General features: G+C 44.8%; 1 protein-coding gene across 2 annotated transcripts in view; it reads right to left on the bottom strand.

The window, feature by feature from the left end:
• AKAP12 (A-kinase anchoring protein 12) overlaps window positions 1-20389 on the bottom strand; it is a 99286-nt gene extending 78897 nt beyond the window's left edge. For both annotated transcript variants that reach the window (XM_047734023.1, XM_047734022.1), the window contains exon 1: window positions 20061-20389. In XM_047734023.1, coding sequence (XP_047589979.1) covers window positions 20061-20222 — 162 coding nt within the window. In that variant the 5' untranslated portion in view covers window positions 20223-20389. The remainder of the gene's footprint in view (window positions 1-20060) is intronic.
• Between the last annotated feature and the right edge of the window lie 1135 nt (window positions 20390-21524).

Here is a 21524-nt window from a genome sequence, read left to right as displayed (position 1 = left end):
TTTAAGATTTTTTTTTTTAAAATTTGACAGATCACAAGTAGGCAGAGAGGCAGGCAGAGAGGGAGGGGGAAGCAGGCTCCCCGCTAAGCAGAGAGCCCGATGCGAGACTCGATCCCAGGACCCCGAGATCACGACCAGAGCCGAAGACAGTGGCTTAACCCCCTGAGCCACCCAGGCGCCCCTCTCTCATGTCCTTTAATGACAAGAGTTGGGTACAGGCACCACACAGAGAGTTCACTCCGCTGATCTTTCAGCATCTGAAATGAGGCGTGATAAACACTGAAACAAACATCACACGGCACAGTTTTCCTTTCTTGTGTTATTTATTTGTACAATTTCCAGAACCTGAAGTGCTGGAACAAAGGATGTGAACACTCAGTATGGTCCACCGCATGGCCAAATTGCTTTATAATCTGATTTTTCAAAAGCACAAGATCCAGTGCATTTCAGGGTGTTTTTCTTCTGCTCTATTAGATGCTTCTCTCTCCCTGTCCCTACACAGACGCAGAACCTTCCTCTGTCCTGTGTGCTTCCTGTCTGCCTGCTCTGGTGCAGAGAAAGTTGTACGGTCCTTCCCCTTTATCCCAACACTCTCACCATGCCGACACTTAAAGACAAAATACAGCATTTGTTTTGTAGTTAACTTGTTAACCACTTGTCAATGAGACCCCCTTGTCAATGAGACCTCTGCGTTCACGGCTTATGCAAGTTGATAAAATTACTCTGGCAAGGCCACAAAGAGAGTTCTGAAGCCACCAATTCTTACGAGGATGACCCGTCAGTTATGTTTATTCAACTGTATGTTTCGCCTACATTTAAGGAGAGCTGCTGAGTCAATTTTGTCCGATCTCTGGTGAAATCCAGAAACACGATCGGTTCATTCTCGAAAATCCTATAGTACAGAAACCTGAACAACAACAAAAGACCAAGAAAGGAAGGAAGAACAAAACAAAAAAATTAAGTAAATCTGGTTACTGGGTTTGTTTTCAGTGAACCCAACCTGACTCCTAGTGATCACTGATTTTTTTTTTCATTATCTGCTGAGTAATCCATTCTAGCCCAAGAAGGGTATTATAACCACTATTAACTGTAGTTCTTTGATGAGGGAGAATGATGGGGGGATGGAAGCATAAGAAAAGGTTTGGCTTTTATATACTTAGGTATGTACTGTTTCATTTTTAATAAGCCTATTATCCTTTCTCCTTAATATATTCAAGTTTATCTTCTTCAGATCTATTTTTCAAGTTCATTTTCTTCTAGTGTATTTTAAACCTATTGGATGGAAGTTAATCTAGCCAAGCGACTTAATGGAAACCCCTACAGTGACTAAATTTACAATAGCAATAGGAGTTCCTTTCTTAGAACTTTGATTTTCAAAAAATTTAGAAGGGGCCAGCTGGATTCCAATGAAGGAAAAGATTTAAGCAGATACAAGCACCTGTATCATATCCGTGAACAAGTATCTGCTTCCAGTGGTTCAATGATAATTTTTCAATTAAGATTTTTTAAATTATGAAAACCATTGAACTGCATACTTTAAATGGGTGAACTGCATGTTGGGTAAATTTTTATCTTAATTAAAGCTTTTTCAAGAATGCTTTAATTTACATCCTTAAATTTTGTACCTAAAACCTAAGTTTTAGAAAAATTCTATTTCCCAGATTTAAGCTTCAGTATGTAATTTTCTGCAAGTAAGATTTTTTTAAGCTAAATTCATTTTTTTGAAAGATGTATTTGAGAGAGAGAAGGAGAGAGAACGTGCGTTTGCGGGGGAGGGGGAGAGAGGAAGAGGGTAGACAGACTCTCCGCTGAGCAAGGAGCCTGATCTCATGACCCCCAAATCATGACCTGAGCAGAAATCAAGAGACTGCTGCTGCTTAACCAACTGAGCCAGTGAGGCATCCCAGCTAAATTCATTTTTTAACCAGAAATATTACATACACATTTATAGTATCTAAAAATGTATCTTTAACATGCACTTGTATATACTATCTTCATATAGAATCTACTGACAAATGAACAATCATCTATGATTTAGCATTAAACACAGATCTTAAGATATTGGCAAGCAAAGTTAATAAACTGCTGGAAACACAACATTTCTGAGCTAACAGGCTTTGCCTCGGTCCTTGAGGCCTGTCAGCAGATGATTCAAAACTCCTTTTAGGACCACGCCCTGCTCCTGCCTGCTTTCTGTCTTGGTGTAAAGGATGTTCTCCTTCCCTTTCCTCTCTCTGCTTCCCTTTTACATCCCACTAGCTTTCCTCACAGTAGCTTTCCTCACAGAAGTCTCCTCTCCACCTACCCCAACCTGTAAATGGCCATCCACAGGGAAGAGACTAGCAGGTTGAGATCTAACATGAGTGGGCTCAGGCTGAAGAGACAGAGACAATGGAACAGAGGTGTCCCAGCTGGAGACAGACAGTTTCAGAATTCCAGAGCACCCTGATGTCACAGAAGCTAAGCCCCTGAACACCAGCTCCCAGGAGAGCCTGGAGAGGAGCAATGACTAAAGAAACAGCAACGGAAGGAATTTAGTATTTTTTTGAACGGAGGCCTCAAAGACCAGCTCGCAAGGCTCTAGCTACATGAGTTCTGAGTTAGAAAAAGTCCAAAGCTACTAGTTCAAGGAAGTGGTACTTCAGCCTTTTGATTACCAGACACTCAATCAGCGTGAGTGAGAGAAAATTTAAGTTTAAGGGGCGCCTGGGTGGCTCAGTGGGTTAAGCCTCTGCCTTCAGCTCAGGTTATGATCTCAGGGTCCTGGGATTGAGCCCCACATCAGGCTCTCTGCTCAGCAGGAAGCCTGCTTCCCCCTCTCTCTCTGCCTGCTTCTCTGCCTACTTGTGATCTGTCAAATAAATAAATAAAAACTTAAAAAAAAAAAAAGAAAGAAAATTTAAGTTTAAGAAAAGCAAGGACTCTGGAAGTCAAATCAACCCTTTTTTTTACTCACATAAGAAATAAATCTAAAGGCTGAGTACTTTGGGTAGTAAACTGTCTTTGGTTTGCAGGCAAAGAAAATGGGCTTGAACTCTGAAGTATACGGACACAGACCCAGAAAACTTGTCAAAACCTTGGACTTGGCAGGCATTCATTGTGGAATGTCTCTTTGGCTTTAGAAAGAAGGGGGGACTGAGCATGGCCTTTGAGACAGTAATCACCTGCTGACACTAGTTCACCTGAAGTAGTCCTGATACACAACGGCTTCACTAAAACTCCTCCCATCTAAGCCTACTGTTTTGTGATAAAAACCATAGAGGCTTTAGGGATTTTCTTATTGGAGGTGGGGAGAAGGAAAACAAAGACTTTCTAAACGTTCATTAATTCATACCAGACACTATTAGTTAAAAATTAAAGTACCAATAAATCAAATGTCTAAACCTTTAAGTCAACTGACCTTATTTCTAATTCAAGCAGAATTCCCCAAATAAACGCCAACCCAGTAAGGAAATAAATTTACAGCCCAAACTACAACTGTGTTCCCATACAAGCATGATCAAGATTTCCACCGTCTGCATTTAGGATGCCCAAGGTGGTGGAACACTGACCTCCCAGTCATGTAGACAATTCTTAGGCTATGCTATCACACTACATGGGAAAGCACTTAAAATTAAACATGCAATGCAGAGAACATCCTCTTATTACCACTTTCACGGACTGAAAGGAAGAAAAATGTATAGATGATCAAAAGAAAACATTTACTCAACCACTGGTTTTTGTCTTCTCTCTCAATGCTCAAGACGCAACTTGGGAATGAAGAGTAAGGGACTTACTCATAGGTGGGTGGCTGGAAGCAAAGGAAAGTCTGCAGGGCTTTATACAACTACAAGCAGGGGACCTCTCCAATTACAGGGGTCCAGGGTACTTCCCCTTTATAACCATCTCTGTCTCTAAAGCAGTTGTATATATAAAAAATGGCTAGAAGAAGGAAGATTAGCAGGTTTTTTTTTCAACTTTTAGAAACTATTTTCCATCAACCTTATTTCCACTTTTGCCTTTGCACAAGTGCAGCTTAGGAACTCGCAGCAGTGGTTCCCACCCATTCAGTGGCCTGAGCAGTGGGAGCGGCACACAGGTAGGAAGACTAGTTTAGATGAATTCTGCCTGTACTGCATAGGGTCATTAAAACTGGGGAATAAAGAAAAGATCCAAGGAAACAGAAATAGAACCAGTAGAACCTCACAGCAGCCTGGACATGGATAAATGACAGGCAGAGCACAAGTAAGACAGGGATCCCCTTTCCCAAGATGGGGGGGATACCAAGAGAGTCCCCCTCTATGGGAAGGAAGGTGGACAAAAGGGACAGAAGGAATGCTACTCTTTTGAGGTCCACTTCTCTGATACTACACAGAGGTGTACGTGAGACTAAAAGTGGGACATAATTTAGTATTAAAAGACAAAATCGCCCAAGGACAATGCCTTGACCACAGAAGGCAAATCAGCTGGGGTTTGGTCCAAAGGGAGGAAATGTGTTTGACATGAAATGGAGTTCAATGGGGTACAGTAGGACGGATGATGAACTGAGAAGTCAGGAGGGCAGAGCAAAACAAGAAGGGAAAGGAGGGTGATTACATGGGCCTGGCATTCAAGTCACTCCATCTAAGAAGAAAAATAAGTGCTATCAATTCTTATTTAGGTTGTATGTAACTTGGCTCCAAACCCAAACTGCTTATACAGCCTGCATTAGCGATTTCCAGTCCATGATGGGGTAGAAGAGTGGGGTCTGTGGAAATAAGAGGTTAGCTAATAAAAATGAATCGTCTGCCATTTACAGATATAGGAATATATTCTAAAATACTTAGAAAAACAGAGGGCATTGGCATCCCAGGTGCTGTCTGGCATCCCAGAAGTTAATAATGAGATATCAAAAATTATAATAAGGACATCTCTTTGGCATCATAGCCAAGACCCACTTCAGGCTGCAGTGGTCCCTCCCATACCCACCAGCCTGAAGACTGGGAGCTGAGCACACCACGGGGACCAGCGCGGAACCCAAGAGCTAGTGAACCAAAAGCTCTACTTCCTAGTTAAATTTTCACTCTGTGGGCTTAACTTTAAAATAGGGTTGATACCTTTACTGCACCTAAGCTGTGAGCTAGTAGTAAAATAAGTATATAGAAGTGCCCCCAAAACTGCCTGGTGCCCAATGGGTACTCAAAACCAACCAAAATTATTAGTGAGCTGACAGCCACCGAGAAGAGCAACTCCTTTGCATTTCCCTACGTACTTGACTCTTACTGTTTATGCGTATCTTCACTTCATTCTCTAAACACGTTTCAACCTTGAAGTCAACACTGAAATACACCGAGCAGGAATGGGTCAGGAGACCTCGGTCATGGGCAGAGAGTACTCAACTCACATCCAGGCCCAATTTTTTCACCGACATCAGTGCCTCGTGGGAGAATAAGCACGAAGTTACACTGAAGAAAAGGGTCAGGAAAGGGGTGTCTTCAATCAACACACTGTGTATACACGGACCTAAACAGACACAGCAGGGGCGCCCGGTGGCTCAGTCGGTTAAGCTCCGACTACTGACCTCTGCTCAGGTCATGATCTCGGTCAAGCTTGAGATCAAGCCCCACACTGGGCTCCACGCTGGGTGTGGAGCCTGCTTGGGGTTCTCTCTTCCCTCTTCCTCTGCCTCACCTCATACACACACTCTCTCTATCTAATAAAAATAAACAAACGGTAATATCAAATATTTATTAAGAAGCAAGAATCAGTACTTTATGCCTTGATTCAACCGCTCCTGCTTACTTACTACTGCCTAAAACAATCTTACACGCAGAGCCCTACGTTGGCTTTTAGGTTTTATTTATTTATTTTTAAGATTTTTTTACTTATTTATTTGACAGAGAGAGATCACAAGTAGACAAAGAGGCAGGCAGAGAGGGAGAGAGGGAAGCAGGCTCTCTGCTGAGCAAAGAGCCCGATGTGGGACTCAATCCCAGGACCCTGAGATCATGACCTGAGCCGAAGGCAGAGGCTTAACCCACTGAGCCACCCAGGCGCCCCGACTTTTAGGTTTTAAAAGAGGCAGCTTTCTTTTTTAAAACAATTTTTTTTAAAGATTTTATTTATTTATTTGACAGAGACAGAGAGATCACAAGTAGGCAGAGAGACAGGCAGAGGAGAGAGGGGGAAGCAGGCTCCCCGCTGAGCAGAGAGCCCGATGCAGGACTCGATCCCAGGACCCTGAGACCATGACCTGAGCCGAAGGCAGAGGCTTAACCACTGAGCCATCCAGGCACCCCCCCCCCCCTTTTTTTTTTAAAGATTTTATTTGACAGAAGAAGATTGCAAGTAGGCAGAGCAGCAGGCAGAGAGAGAGGGGGGAAAAAGAGGCAACTTTCTTTAAAATTTAGCTTAGTTACAATCCCAAATACAGTTATTAGCTTTGATCAGCCTCGAGAAAAAAAAAATAAATCAGTGTCTTTCTCAACTTCTCATCCAAAGCCCAAATAAGCCAGCTCTCAGCTCATAGCAAAGGAATCATAAGCTTTGAGGGTTTTTCCTTCTTCATGACCATAAAAAGCAACAAACGGGTGACATTTCTCTTTACTCTTATTTGCCAGAGGAAGAATTTGCAATCCCATTCAAGTAGGCTCTATTCTGACCGCCCCCCTCCCGATCTTCGTTCAAGTTCATATACAGTTACAATACCTCCAGTATTCATTGCAGGAGCTGGAAAGGGTTAGAGGAACACAGTATTGACAGCATTTAACTCCACAGTAGTCCAATTGTCTTTGGCTCCAGAAAATACCGTTAAAGGAAAATATGAAGGCATAACATGGCTTCTGCTAGGATGTTTAGTTCTCCGTGCAATTAAGTGCTATAAATATTAAGTCTATAAACAATTAGACTCACGAGACTGAATATAATCTCAATCTGATGCAATTATCTGATTTATCTAGCAATGAAATTAATCCAAACTGTCCTCAACCCGCCAGTTTGAATGATCCTTATTGTTGTACCAACTTTCCACTTCTCTGCCCTCCCCCACCAAAATACACTAACGAATCTCGACGCCATTAAATAAGAATATGAAAACGTGAAATATTTCATCTCAGGATAATCTGAGACATTTCCCAAATAACATACATTTAAAAGCTGGGACATGTTCCGTATTTTCCCATTTTAACTGGAGAGGGGGAGTCTCTCTACATGTGGTTAATTTAAAACTTCCATATAAAAAATACAATCAGTTTTATATGAATGAAAGTGAAAACCCATCCTTCTGGTGCCCCCACCAAAAAAGAACAAATTTCCCTAGTATTTTAAAATTATTTTCTCAGTCTCAGCTTAGAAACTAAAGTTATTGTCAGTCCCCGCCTACATGCTAACAGATGTCGATTTGGATCCCAATTAATTATTGGCTTCACGCTGCCGATCACAATAAATGCAGAAAAGTCACACCTAGAATTCAACGTTCTCCACGGCAGAGCCACAAGCTACCTCTTCAGACTCTTCAACCCCTCCTTCAGCTCCGCTCTCTTCTCTAGCCCTGCATTTTCCAATTCCATTTGGTTAAAGACGCCACATTAAAGATTCTGCGGAGTCCTGTAGTTCAGACAGACTTGGGGCACCCAGCTTTTCCTGAGACCATTTTCTCTCTCCCATTATGACAAGGTTCCCTCTTGCCTCCTTTCAGCACTTTTAAATATTTATTATTATTTTACTATTTCTCCATTTTCTTGCATCCTCTCAAGCATCTCCATTTTTCAACAATTCACCATCCATTCTATTTCCTTTACCTTGGTTCAGGCTGCTATGAACTATTTCTCGGAGTTCTGGAGCCGGGGGGAGTCCCCGATGAAGGTGTGGGTCCATCTGAGTCCTGGTTGAGAGCTCTCTCCATGCTCTCATTGTATCCACACATAGTAGGGAGAAAGCAAGCTGTCTGCTTTCTCTTCTTACAAGATGACTAACCCTGTATCCCGAGGGCTCTATCTTCATGACCTATCACCTCCCAAAGACCCCGTCTTCTAATACCGTCATATCTGGTGTTAATGTGTCAGGGTATGAATTTTCAGGGGACACTCAGTCCATCCTCTAGGTCACCTTCCCTGGTGCCTGAATATACACACTCTCTCTTACCTTCACAACCTGTCATGTCTGTGACTCTTGTCCAACACTCAGCTACAATTCAGGGCAAACTAAGGTTTCTACAAGCTTGAGTCCACAGCAAACCGTGGGCACTGTGGTCACATGTAGTTAGCAGAACCTCAGTTGGTCCCCTGCAGTGCTTAACACTGGCAGCCAAGAAAGACCCCCGGCTCAGGAGGCCTGGGGGTCTCAACTGGTTAAGCATCTGCCTTCGGCTCAGGTCACGATCCCAGGATATTGGGAGGGAATCCCACATCGGGCTCCTTGCTCAGTGGGGTGTCAGCTTCTCCCTCTACCGGCTTTTCCCCCTCCCCCGACAAATAAATAAAATCTTAAAAAGAAAAGAAAAAGACCCCCGTACACTTAAAAGGAAGCCTCTGGTTTTCCTCTTCTTCCTAAATGTACTTACAGTCTATTATCACTTGCCTATATATACTCAGTAATTTTTAGTCTGCAATCATGCAATTAACACACATACACACACACACCACATCTCTGATTTTTCCAGTCACTAACCTAGAGCCTTAACTGTCTTTTTGGTGTTCCAAGTGCAGGGGAGTGTGGCATCTGCTCCCTGCAGCTCAGCCCTCCTTGAGGCTGAGAAGTGAATTCAGACACCTAATTTGCCTAAGACTAAAGCACCCTCCTTCCGAGGGACTGCTTGAGAAACTTTCTCTGACAAATAGAATACTTTAAACCATGACCTAGTTCCCTGAATACTTAAGCATTCTTTGCATTCTTCCGTGTCCTGGAGGACTGTTTATCAGGCACAGTTCCAGAAGTGACTTGAAATCTTTCTTTATAGATAACATTGTAGGGCCTCTTTGGTCACCGGACTCTGCATAGAGGACAAAAACCTTTTGAGCCTTGGAAAGATCTTAATATGTCTTTAATTAGTATCAAAAGAATAACCAACCTTCCTTTTAATCAAAGCAAAACAACTTTCTATACTGTAAACAAGAGCCAGATCTAAAACTACCATCAAACTGAGTTTAAAGTTAACTTAAACTCTTGAAGGTTTTACAAAGAAAAACATCAGATAGAAAACCAAACCAACTGGGGTATTGCCCCCATGACTGTCAACTCCTTTTTGTTTAAGTTTTATACACTAACTTTTGTCAGGATTGGAGAAAAGATGGTAATAATCAAGACTGATTTAGTAAACATTAGTGGAGACATTTTCCACTACTTTTCAATAACTTTCTTCATATAAAAAGAGCGAAAAGAACAAAAATTTCCCTTTAAATATTTAGATTAACACTACAGGACTCAGAAACTCGTGTCTAAGTGCTGAACCACTGAACTGTACACCTGAAATTAATATTACACTATATTTTCACTTAATTGGAATTTAAATAAAAACTAAAAAAAAAAAAACACCCTCATGTCTAAATATTAGTTAAATGTGTCCTTCCTCAAGTAAGAAAAATTTGTCATAAAGAGACTGGCTAACTCTTAGCAATGTCCTGTAGACAAGCCGATCTCCACTCTCCCTCCCTCGTCCTAGTACACTGTAAATTCAAAGTAGACAGACCACATCTAAGGCTGAACTTTGCACAGCCTGTGATTTGTTACGGGTATGGAGTAAGACTGTTTTACATAAATACCCAAATGAAGGATAACTTCAAAGCAAAGTTTCTTAAGACGCATTCTACAGTTTGCTAACTTAGTGAAAAATTATCACCCAGCACTGAAAATGTAAACAAAGATTAGAAACCATAAAATACATCAACACTCTTGTTCTATGCACCACAACAATATGTATTGTATGGAGTAAGGAAACCTATCAAGGGTGCAATGAAATGGGTCTTTAAAAAAAACTCCAAAAACAAAAGCAGGTCTTAAACAAAAATGGTCAGTATCAGGGGAGTGGCGATAGAAAACCGATTCTCACCGCAGACAAGCTCAGCGCCTGCAATGGCTCAATTCAGTAAGAAATCAAATGCTCCGACGTGAAAAATAGCAAACCGTGAAAAATAGCAAACCGTAATTCGTCCTCTGAACAGCAAACCTGAGGGCAGGCAGTGGAGATGAAAAAAAATGACAAAGAAATGTCTTCTTTGAAAGTCAACGTAAACATTCCCCATGTTACCTAGATTCCTTGACTAGGAATGGAAGAAATCGGGGTCAACCCTAGGGCGCTGTCGTTTCAGGAGGACCCGCCACACTGGGGTCAAGTGACTGCGTATGACAACGCAGAGGGTCCAACAGCCGTTGAACCCAGTGGCTTCTGCTCTACCTAGTTTTCTGTTAGTATCACTTGTTTCCACCTTCTCCGTGGCGAGTACCCGAAGTTCCTTCCGCAGTATCGCCTGCTACCTATCCTATGATATGTGACCTGTCCTGAGGCCTCCTCATCCCCCACCCCCACCCCACGATCCTGAGTTCCAGAGGGACTCCATCGCCTCACCCAGATGATGAGGCACTCGGGATAATGCTGGGTGGTGTTCTCTCTTCAGCTCTCCAATCTCTCTCCATCTAGACCAATGTCTTCCACAGGTTTTATGGAATAATTGACTACTTTTTTAAAAGATTTTATCTTTTTCTATCTAAATGGCTGCCTTCAGCTCAGGTCATGATCCCAGGGTCCTGGGATCGAGCCCCGAGTCAGGCTCCTTGCTCGGTGGGCAGCCTGCTTCTCCCTCCCTACCACTTGTGCTCTCCTACCTGTTCTCTCTCTCAAATTAATTCAAATCTTTAGATTTTATTTGAGAGAGAGAGAGTGAGTGAGCCAGAGACAGGCAAAAGGAGGGAGAAGCAGACTCCTTGCTGAGTAGGGAGTCCAATGCAGGACTCGATCCCAGGACCCCAGGGATCAGGACCTGAGCAGATGGCACACCTAACTGACTGAGCCACCCAGGCGCCCCTGGAACACCTGACCAATTTCAACGCATGTTAATACATACCAAGAGAAATTAAGTTTAGAAGATAACATCTGTTTCCCGCTTACTTTTTTTTATTTACGGATGTATAAACCATCTGGAGCCGTGGCAGACCAGTGTAAGGTGTTCTCTCTGGTGTTTCGATAGGATGGGGGCCCCCAAGCGTGGGGGGACGATCAGGTAGAAGCCAGTGGATCGGGCTTCACCCAAGGCAGAACAAAGGAGATAGATGTTTACCAAACACGCTGCAAGGGAGCAGCCGGCAGGAGAGTGGAGGAGAGGGTGTCTGCCAGGAGGCAGGGGATGGAGGCTGTATTTAAAGCGAGAAGGTGGGCACGTAGCAGCACGTATGGAATTTTCCCTTTTATGGTAACTGTGCCTGCATCTAAGTAGCCCACTGGTCAGTGAGGGCCTATGGGTAGTGTGAGGTGGGTCGATAGCCCGTCTGAATTCAGCCAGGTGGTTGCCCCAGGCCCTTTGGCCTTGATCAAGTTTCCATTGCTCAAACCTGTTGCCTAAAAGAGGCCTCTCTGTAGGTTAACACCTGAGATGCAGAACAGGAAAGTATTTTAAACCACAGGCTAGCTATTACAACTGATGACATTTGAGCCACTCCCTTAATGCTTTTAATTTACTATACAAACACGGCAGGGAATTTTTTTTTTTTTTAAGTAAAAAGAAAAGTAAAGAGGGACGCCTGGGTGGCTCAGTTGGTTGGACGACTGCCTTCGGCTCAGGTCATGATCCCGGAGTCCCGGGATCGAGTCCCACATCGGGCTCCCAGCTCCATGGGGAGTCTGCTTCTCCCTCTGACCTTCTCCTCGCTCATGCTCTCTCTCACTGTCTCTCTCTCAAATAAATAAATAAAATCTTAAAAAAAAAAAAGTAAAGAGATTTATACATAGATGCCATAACAAGTTTTAAACAGGGGGACTTACTGACTCAATACTACTGGTAAGAGTAGGTAACCAGCATGGAAAATGAATTCCGATCTCTCCCTCCAGACATAGAACAATTCATTTCTAGCAGAGTCAGGAGCTAACTCTGGAAAGAAAAGCTTGTGACTTTCTTAGTCCTGAGCTCTTGGCGCTCACTCTGTAGCCCCATGTCCTGGCATGGTGCCTGCAGGAGAGCAGCTGGTAAAGAAACGTCAGGGCGCCTGGGTGGCTCAGTGTTAAGGTTAAGCCTCTGCCTTCAGCTCAGGTCATGATCCCCGAGTCTCTGGATCGAGCCCCACGTCCGGCTTCCTGCTCAGCGGGGAGTCTGCTTCTCCCTCTGCTGCTTTAACCTGCTTGCGCCCTTTCTCAAATAAAGAAAATCTTAAAAAAAAAAAATCTTTATGCAATCCAGACTGACTAGTAAATACATAATGGACAAAGCCAGAACCCTATCCTGATCTTCAACGACTTAGCTGGGCTTTAGTATTTCTTCAAGGATTTTTGGATCAGCGGACTACCATCCACTGAGCCCTCCTCAGGGATGAACTCACTCCTTCCCCAGCTCTGCGGAAATTGTAAATTGAGAGAAATGAGGGAAGAGGTTTAAGAGGCATCAGGTGGAAATGAACAATGACAAGTAGCTCCTTCTGGCTCAGAAAGCATAATCGCATGGAATTCAGTATCTATTTATCCTGAATCTCACATTCCACGTAGAGAAGCCTCTACTGGCGGCACACTCATTTTCAATGCAGAATAAAAGGATGAAATTACGTAGGAGGAAGTATTTCCCTTGATTTTTTCCTGGAGCACCTGTTCTTCCTGCATCTTCTGAAACTCTCCCTCCCATGCACACAGGCTCCAACCACGGTCAACCTTTGCTGTCATCCCAGCCTGGAGCCCCTCTCCCTGACCCTCTGTCACCTCCTACATCCTGTACCCCTCCCTTAAAGCAATGGCAGCCACGCCAGGCAAATCGGCACACCGACGAGCTCTGCGGCTACAGAACATGGGCTCCTTCCATTGCCGGGATTCTGACAGCGCCATCGGGGACGGTGTCTTCGACGAGCTTCCAGACGACTGAACTGGACAGCCAGGTTTGCAATGTCTGCACCTGATCCGTCCATGAGTGGCAGTAATCTTGCCTTCCCAAGTTTTAGCTTCCCTCATTTACAAATCAAAGATAAAACTGACATTTTACTAAAACTGGGATTAAGGTTGGGCAGAATGAAACCCCCACCCCCACCTTACTTTTTTTAAAACATCACAAGCTGTGAGGAGGACAAAAACCTTTGAACTTGTAGGATACTTGTGTTAAGAGAAGACTGGGTGTCTGGGTGGTTCAGTCGGTTAAGCGTCAGCCTTTGGCTCAAATCAGGTCGTGATCCCAGGGTCCTAGGATCCAGCCCCCATCGGGCTCCCTGCTCAGCGGAGAGTCTGCGTCTCCCTCTACCACTCCCCACCACTCGTGCCTGCTTGCTTGTGCTCTCTCTCTCACACAGACACACAACAATAAATAAATAAATAATCAAAAGAAGGAGAGAGAGAAGCCTATCATGGTCTGAGAATTATCTTGTCGTCTCTGTGCTTTGAGTGCCTCCTTTTTTCTGGGAAAGGACATTTATTCCAGCTAACAGACCCAGCCTGTAGTTTGTCCTAAGGGGACTGGAACCCATGGGTGGGCGGGCGGGCATTAACCTATTGTTTTCCCAGGAGTGGAATTCTGCTGGTCCCAGTGCCCGTCCCGGTCCCAGGTTCCAACATTTCATGGGCCAGAAGTATGAAGAAATTTCTGGCAACTGGATGATTTTAGATTGTTCCTAGAGGAGAAACTTGAAAACTTATTGCTAAAGAAGTAAGTCATTGCCCAAGCAAATAAAATTAAGTCTGTTTATGAATCTGGGAAGGAATGAGTAAATACAAGCGGTACCTGAGCCACCTTTTTACTCTTCAACTTGCTTTTTTTCCCTGTTATGAATCATTTTTTTTACAGATTTTATTTTATTTATTTGACAGACAGAGATCACAAGTAGGCAGAGCAGCAGTTAGAGAGAGGAGGAACCAGGCACCCCACTGAGCAGAGAACCTGATGCCAGGCTCCATCCCAGGATCCTGAGCCGAAGGCAGAGGATTTAGATTTAACCCACTGAGCCACCCATGTGCCCCCCAATTTTTTTTTTTTTTATCTTTAAACGCATATAAATGCTTTGAGCAAGCAATTCCACTTGCAGAAATCTACCCCAGAGATCTATCTGCACACATACAAAGATATCTGAGCTCGGACAGTCCCTGTGCTACTTCAATACCGTGAAAGACCAGGAAAATGTCATGTAAACACAGGGGGATTGGTTAAACGTTTACTGCACTTCAACCCATAAAGGGAAAACATATGCAGTCATTAATAAAAACAGTGGCAAGTCTTTATGTCCTGATATGAAAAGCTATTCCAAACCTAAAATAGCAGAACATGCGTGATAATGATTTTATTTGTTAAAGGAAAAACATGGGGCGTGGCACTGGGTTGGCTCCATAGAGCACGCCACTCTTTCAATTTTTTTTAAAAATTGGGGCTTTTGTTTATATACGGGTACATGCATCGAGTTTGGAAAGTACATGCAAGAGACCACCAACATTGGCTTCAAACTATCCACAGTGAATGCCTGGGGGATAGAGAGGTAATAGAAGACTTATTTTTTATCATACTCTACACATCAAAGTCCTCAACATTAACATTTTTAGAAAAATAAAATATTAAGGGCACCCAGCTGGCTCAGTCCAGAATGCATGTGACTCTTTTGATTGTAGGCTTTTGAGTTTGAGCCCCACACTGGATATAGAGGTTACTTAATTTAAAAAAAAAAATCTTAAAAAGAAATTAAAATAAACATTAAATAAATCCTGTTATGCAATGCTTTTAAGCAAAAATTTCAACAATAAACAAGAACTTCTGATCTTATGAAGATGATTCAAGAAAGTCAGATTATAGTCAGTTTTCAATAACTTAATTATTCAAGGTTAAGAAATAACAGAGGGATGTATCACTGAAATTCCCCTAAATCCTTTTATTAGATGCACTAACAAGTAGGAAACAAGAGGATGATCATACAAAACCCAACACTTAGAATCTCTAAGGTGCTAATTTGCAAGAAAACCCTCCAAAATCTAAGCAGAAAGGTCAATTTTAATGACAGATTTTGAAAGTTTATACATTTTTTAAAGATTTTATTTGAGAGAGAGAGAGAGAGCACAAGCTGAGGGAGACAAGCAGGCTCCCAGCACTCTGGGATCATGACCTGAGCCGAAGGCAGATGCTCAACCGACTGACACACCCAGGCGCCCCTTGAAAATTTAAAGTTCACATTTATAATATACAGTGCTTCGCCCAAACACAGCTTTTTTGTATTTTTCCATTATTTTAAAATGAAACATCGTTAAGTTATATTTTTTTCAGGTTATAAGAGGGCAAAGAATTGGGCTCAATGATCTTTAGTTTGGCTTTTTTTTTCATGAGATAAAAGTACTGATTATCTTTTTCTCAGTGCTATGAATTCTAATTTCTCAGTTCATGAGTAGACTAAAGCAGAGAGAACAGAGGCCAAGGAGAAGAGTACCATTTAGCTTGATTTCCCTTTCGGTGGTATTCTGTAATACTTAATGCATTAAAGCTGATGGTGACAAAGAAAAAATTTCATAATGCCTTTTTATTTTTTTTAGGTTTTTAAAAAAAATTTTATTTGACAGAGAGATCACCAAGTAGGCAGAGAGGCAGACTGAGAGAGAGAGGTGGAAGCAGGCTCCCCGCTGAGCAGAGAGCTCGATGGGGGGCTCGATCCCAGGACCCTGGGATCAAGACCTGAGCCAAAGGCAGAGGCTTTAACCCACTGAGCCACCCAGGCGCCCTCATAATGCCTTTTTAAAGCAAAACATGTTATTTCTGTTTTATTGATTATCCTATAAAATACCAAATTAGAACGATCCTTATTCTAATTGCTTTGAAGTGATAGAGGCAGAGATTAGCCAACCTAAAGTGTATCCAAAAGGATGCATGTGTGAGGCGGGCTCATCCCAACAGTATTGCAGGGGGAAATCTCCAGTGATCTCACACACATTCACTAACCTATGCAATCCCCAAAGGCTAAATGACCATCCTCACCCCGACGTCTCCAATGTCTGGAGTCTGTTCTACTCAGGAAGTAGCACCTCTTGTAATCTGGAGGGAATCCATAGGAAAACAGGCAGCCACACACACAACACACCACTGTTAACAAACGTGTAATTCTCTCCAAACCCTAAATCCTGGCCCTTTTATTGTAAAACTGATCCATAATCACAGTAAGGTCACCTCCGTCCTCCATTCCCAGTTTGTAAACAGAAGCGGGAGAAAGCATCCCACCTCAGGCTGGGAAGAATTACGAAATGCAGCTGGTCAACTCAACTGTCTGTTTTAGCGCATGAAGGGCAAAGATCCTTAACTCCACCAATCGGATGATGGATTCTTCCATTCGAGTACATGTTTATGTTCCTTGGTGATTCCCAGCTCTTGTGACCAAATGGAACTGATAAACAGAAGGACAGAAATGAGTCCCCATCTCCCCACCTGCCAAGGACATTGGCCTGAAGGTTACAACCGACCACTGCTCCGTTTTCAGTCATTGATTGAGCAAAAAATACAAAAAGGATAATTCAGAGAATTTTGACTGTCCAGTCTGAATGTGGAACCTGGCTTAAGAAATCAAGGTTTGGGGGCACCTGGGTGGCTCTGTCATTAAGCGTCTGCCTTCAGCCCAGGTCATGATCTCAGGGTCCTGGGATGGAGCCCCACAGTGGGCTCCCTGTTCGGCAGGAAACCTGCTTCTCCCTCTCCCACTCCCCCTGCTTGTGTTCCCTCTCTCAGTGTGTCTCTGTCAAATAAATAAATAAAATCTAAAAAAAAAAAAAAAAGAAAAAGAAAGAGAGAAATCCAGTTTGCCAGACTCTCCGTGAGTTTGTCATTGGTCATTCCACCCTGTACTGACACCTAATACTCTTTCAAAGACAGACTTTTAAAACCGCATGATGGGGAATAAGTGAGAGGCTTTATTTACTGCTTGCATTTGCATAGTCTAGTAATCCCTGTCCCTGCAGGGGCCAAAGCCTCCAAGTCTCAAAATTCAACCTAGCAAATAATTGATACCATTGTCCCCCAGAATTTACATGTGTAAGATCGTAAAGAATTGACTGGAAGAAAAGGTCCCTTCCATTTTATAGAAATATACCAAATAAAGCCAGGACTTGTGCCTCAGTGCTCCTAAATGTTAGGCTTCAATAATGAAGTCTTTTTTCTTACGTTCCATATGATCTGATAGAAGTGATACTCAATTAGCGTAATGTCGTCTGAGGTCTGAGTACTTAACTCAGTAAAGGACGGGTAGAGAGAGAGAGAGAGAAAGTAAACTGATTATTGAATAAGCAGCAGGCATCTGATATAAACATCATTTAGATAGAAAAAATGTTGATAGCTTTTAATTAATTAGTGATCAGCACTCGGGGGGGGCGTGTATCAGTATAACCCCCCAAATGTCCACATGCCCACTCAAGAAAGCTCAAGATGCAAATCCTAACTAATTCAATGTATAAAGTGGTCTCATTTGAGCCACCTGCAATTTATACTGTTCTGTCTATTCGACACGAAGACAATTTAAAATTGCAAGGCGAACAAGCCATTGTATTTCTGGAGAGCCCCTACAGAGTTTACTGCCAAAATAGTCACTTGGTCTATTAATAACCAGACCTATCTGGTGTAGTCACTATCTGATACCTGAGGCAGACCATGACAATGACACGATTAAAGGTTAAACTGTAGACAAAGTCGATGGCCCAAGATATTCCCCAACTTGACAGCGTACAATCAAAACCAGGCAGCATGCCACCTGTTGGGGAACACTTGCGCAAACACAGACACGGTCCCTGCCCTCGTGGAGCTTCCAGAACCAGGACAACAGTCCAGTCACTAACCTCAATGTGCCGCAAACTGCTGGGAAGGACCTGTGGTGCTACAGGAGCCTGGAAAGGCAGATGGGATTACTCAGAGGTCAGCAACTGGAGTTTCACAGGGTGAACAGGGGATGTAAGAGCTGTGTGCTGAGTCATTCTTAATTAGGGAGTTCTTTTTAAAAGGACTTTTGAAAACCTGTGTAATAAATTTTGCTAGCTGAAATGAAAAACGACACTATTTTCCAAGGATACATGTAAGTGTATTGATTTGTCTCCAAATTGATAACTGGGCAGTGTGCCAAAAAGCTCAATGATATTCTAGATGTTATTTAAGTCAATTTTTTTTATAAAGGAGGATGCTTGGCTGCTTCAAGATGGTGGCAACTAGAAAAGGAGGAGGACAAGGTTATGGAAGAAGGACAAAAAGAGAATGGAAGGAGTATTTTTAAAGGGACAAATTCAAGTTTACCAGGAAGAAATTAAACATCCTATTCCAGCATGAATTGTTAGGAAGACCTGAAGTAGTGAAAACCAGTTTAAAAAAAAAAAAACAGAAAACTGCGCCCAATCGGAAGCTTTTGTCAATTACACCTTAAAACTACTTTCACTACTGGATTCTAAATACTGGGTTATGTGGCCCCTTGGGCGTAGTTGGCATCAAAAGGTGATGTGCAGTTACGTATTAAAATGTGACTTAGACCTCAATAAGACTGCACCTGACTTATGCCCAAAGCTTAGCCCCTGTCTTAGAAAATTAGCTTACTAGCAGTCTGTACTCAAGTAGCATCTACAGCTCTAGGGACCATGGGTTTTACAAGTAGTTATTAGTTAAAGACTAGAAGGAATCTAATTAAGAGCAGTCTCTCAGCCCAAACTAGACTAGGGCAGCTAAAGAGGGCACAGCAATGAGGTCACAGTTCTGTGAAATTTACCCAGATTCTGGTGGGGGAGGGGATGTTTTTCACACTGTAAACATCTGAAGTTCCTCACATTCTTTATCCTCAGATAAAACACAGGTTGTAAACCCACGTAAAACACGGGGCTTTAAAAAATACGTATTAAGTTACCCACCACCTTCCCAACCCAAGTAAAACACGGGGTTTTTGAAAAAAAAAAAATATATTAAGTATGATAAGTTATCCTCCATCTTCCTACAAGGATATGGCAAAACAGATTAGGTGACGCCTTGCTAATGAAAACACGTGCTGGAAAAATAGATCTAGAATGCAACGATCCAAACAAGTCCCAGTCTTGGCGGCTGTAAGTGGCCAAGAGTAAATATTTCAGCCTTGAAAGACTCAAGACTATAAAATACAAAATTTCTAGGAGGCTCAGCACTGTCTCCATAGACACAGGAGCGCAAGCAATCCTCGCTGAAGCCTCTGACCGCATCCTTGGAGAACTTCTAACTATTCCCGGGTATGTTTACCCCTTGAGTCCACAGGCAATGAACGGAGCGAAAAGGAGGACCCTGCCTTGTTGACGGAACCTGTCATTCCTTTTCGAAGGGCAGCGTCTACCCAGGTTTTCTTTGGCTCGGAGCGAGCTACACCCCAGGCTTTCTCTGCATCGGAAGGCGGTGTCGGCTCGAGCCGCTGCCGCAGCAGGGCTGGGTACCAAACCCGCTCTCCAGGCACAGCTGGTGCCAAAGACCAGACGCGGCGGGGAACCCACGGGTGGCGGCCTCGCCACGCTGCGACACGGGTCCTGGCCCAAAAGCTGACTTTCCGAATCCGGGAGGAAGAAAGAGGGGCGGGGGGCTCAGGACCCTCGGCGGATGGGTCACTGCCCACCCCACCCCACCCCACCGCCCGGACTCCCCCGCGCAGCCCGGGCATCTCGGGCATCTCAGGGCTGGGTCGCTCCCACCGGAAGAGTGAGGAGAAAGGCTCAGTTAGCCGGGGGCGGGGGGCGGATTTTATTACTGCGGATGGCGCAGTCGCCTCCCCCGGAGACCCACGACAAAGATGCAAGCCCGCCGCGCTCGCGGCTGCTCTGGTCCCGCCCCGACACATGAGACCCTGGAAAGCTAGAAAGAGGGGTGCGTGCTCCCGAGTTTGCAGATGGGCTGGACGGGCCGGGAAGTTCTCGCAGGCGGAAACCAGGGAGACCACCCTCCCCCACCCCCGTCCCCGGGGCAGGTGGCCCGGCGCGCCCGTACCTTGGTGGCGGGGTCGGCGGCAGCGACGGCCGGGTCTCCCGCCGCGCTGGGCGCCGCCTCCGCCGCAAGGCCGCCGCCGCTGGGCTCGGGCTCGGCCGGCGTCGCGCTCTCCGCCTCCGGCTGCTCCGGGCTCCGCTGCTCCGTGGAGCTCCCGGCACCCATGGCTCTTCGGCGGTTCTCCCGCGCCCCGCTGCCCGGCTACACCTTCCCCCAAACGGCAGGAACGCGGAGAAGAGCGAGAAGCCGTGCGCCCGCGGGGTCCCAAGAACGCCTTCCGCTCCCGCGGTCCGGCTCCGAACGCGCCCAGACTGCGAATGAACGAGACGCGCTCGCGGCAAACTCCTTAAAAGAAAAAAAAAAAAAAAAAAAAAAAAGCCACCTCTCTGCCTCCTCCTCCTCCTCCCCCTTGTTTTTCCCTCGCTTCATCACATGAGCCCAGCCCCAGACACGCCTTGCAGCAGCATCTCCCCCCAGGCTGTAGGACCAGAGGCGCAGCCCCAGCCTCCAGCCAGGGTCCAGGCGGCCCGCCCACCCCGACCCCCGGGCGCTTCCCATTCCTAAATGGGGACACGAGCTGGGGGCGTGAGGGGGGGACGACCCAGGGTTGCAGAAGGGGAGAGGGGGGCAGAAGGCCCCTCGGGGAGATTGGATTTGCTGAGGTTTATTAAATGATTGATAACCCAAGGCAGAGCGTCTGCGGCAGCACACTTTCCATCCGCCCAGCAAGCGACCCCAAATCCCCAATTGCTTTCCTTCAGCCTGGATGAGCCTCCGAAGGCTGGTCCCTGCCTCCTCCCCAAGAGCAGGAGAAAGGCGAGCGCTCCTTGGCTTCTGCGGAGCCTGACCATATTAGGACACCTCGCATGGCAGGAGCTGGGAACCGAGAGGTTAATGCAGTCAGGCCACGGATGAGGTGGGCCAGGCGGCCCCACGCTCGCCTATCATCCGGAACCAGTGATGTCAGGCGATGCCATCAGCGACACGGGCTGCCCTCCTTCCCTGGGGAATTCGGGGGAGTGAGGCTGTGACTGGAAATGGGCCTGTCCTCCTTCGAGGGCGTGATGCTGGAGGTCCAGGCCACTTCTCCCTCGCGCCATGCTGAGACATGACGACATAGATCTGTCCACGGACCATCGGTAATTCTCCACAGATACAGGCTTCCAGGGGATCAGCCTAAGGGGCTCGCCTTCCTACCCTTTATGCTCCTGAATACTTGTTCCATGAATACACAAGGCAGCCAACAATTATTTGAACGAAATCAAATTTTCAGCTGGATTACTTGGCACACAGGCATGAAGGTGGTAGGGCCAAAAGAAAAATTATCCCCAGTTTTCAGTGGCAAAGAATTGCCTTAAATTTCACAAATAGTTGGAAGAATGAAGACACTTGGAATATGGACCCCGGATACCAGAGAAATATCCCCTGCTCAGATTTCCTACAAGTTAGTGCAGAATTGACGCAAGC

This window comes from Lutra lutra, chromosome 6 (assembly GCF_902655055.1).
Source record: "Lutra lutra chromosome 6, mLutLut1.2, whole genome shotgun sequence".
In the NCBI taxonomy this organism is placed as follows: Eukaryota; Metazoa; Chordata; class Mammalia; order Carnivora; family Mustelidae; genus Lutra; species Lutra lutra.
This window is presented reverse-complemented; position numbering and strand designations above follow the sequence as displayed.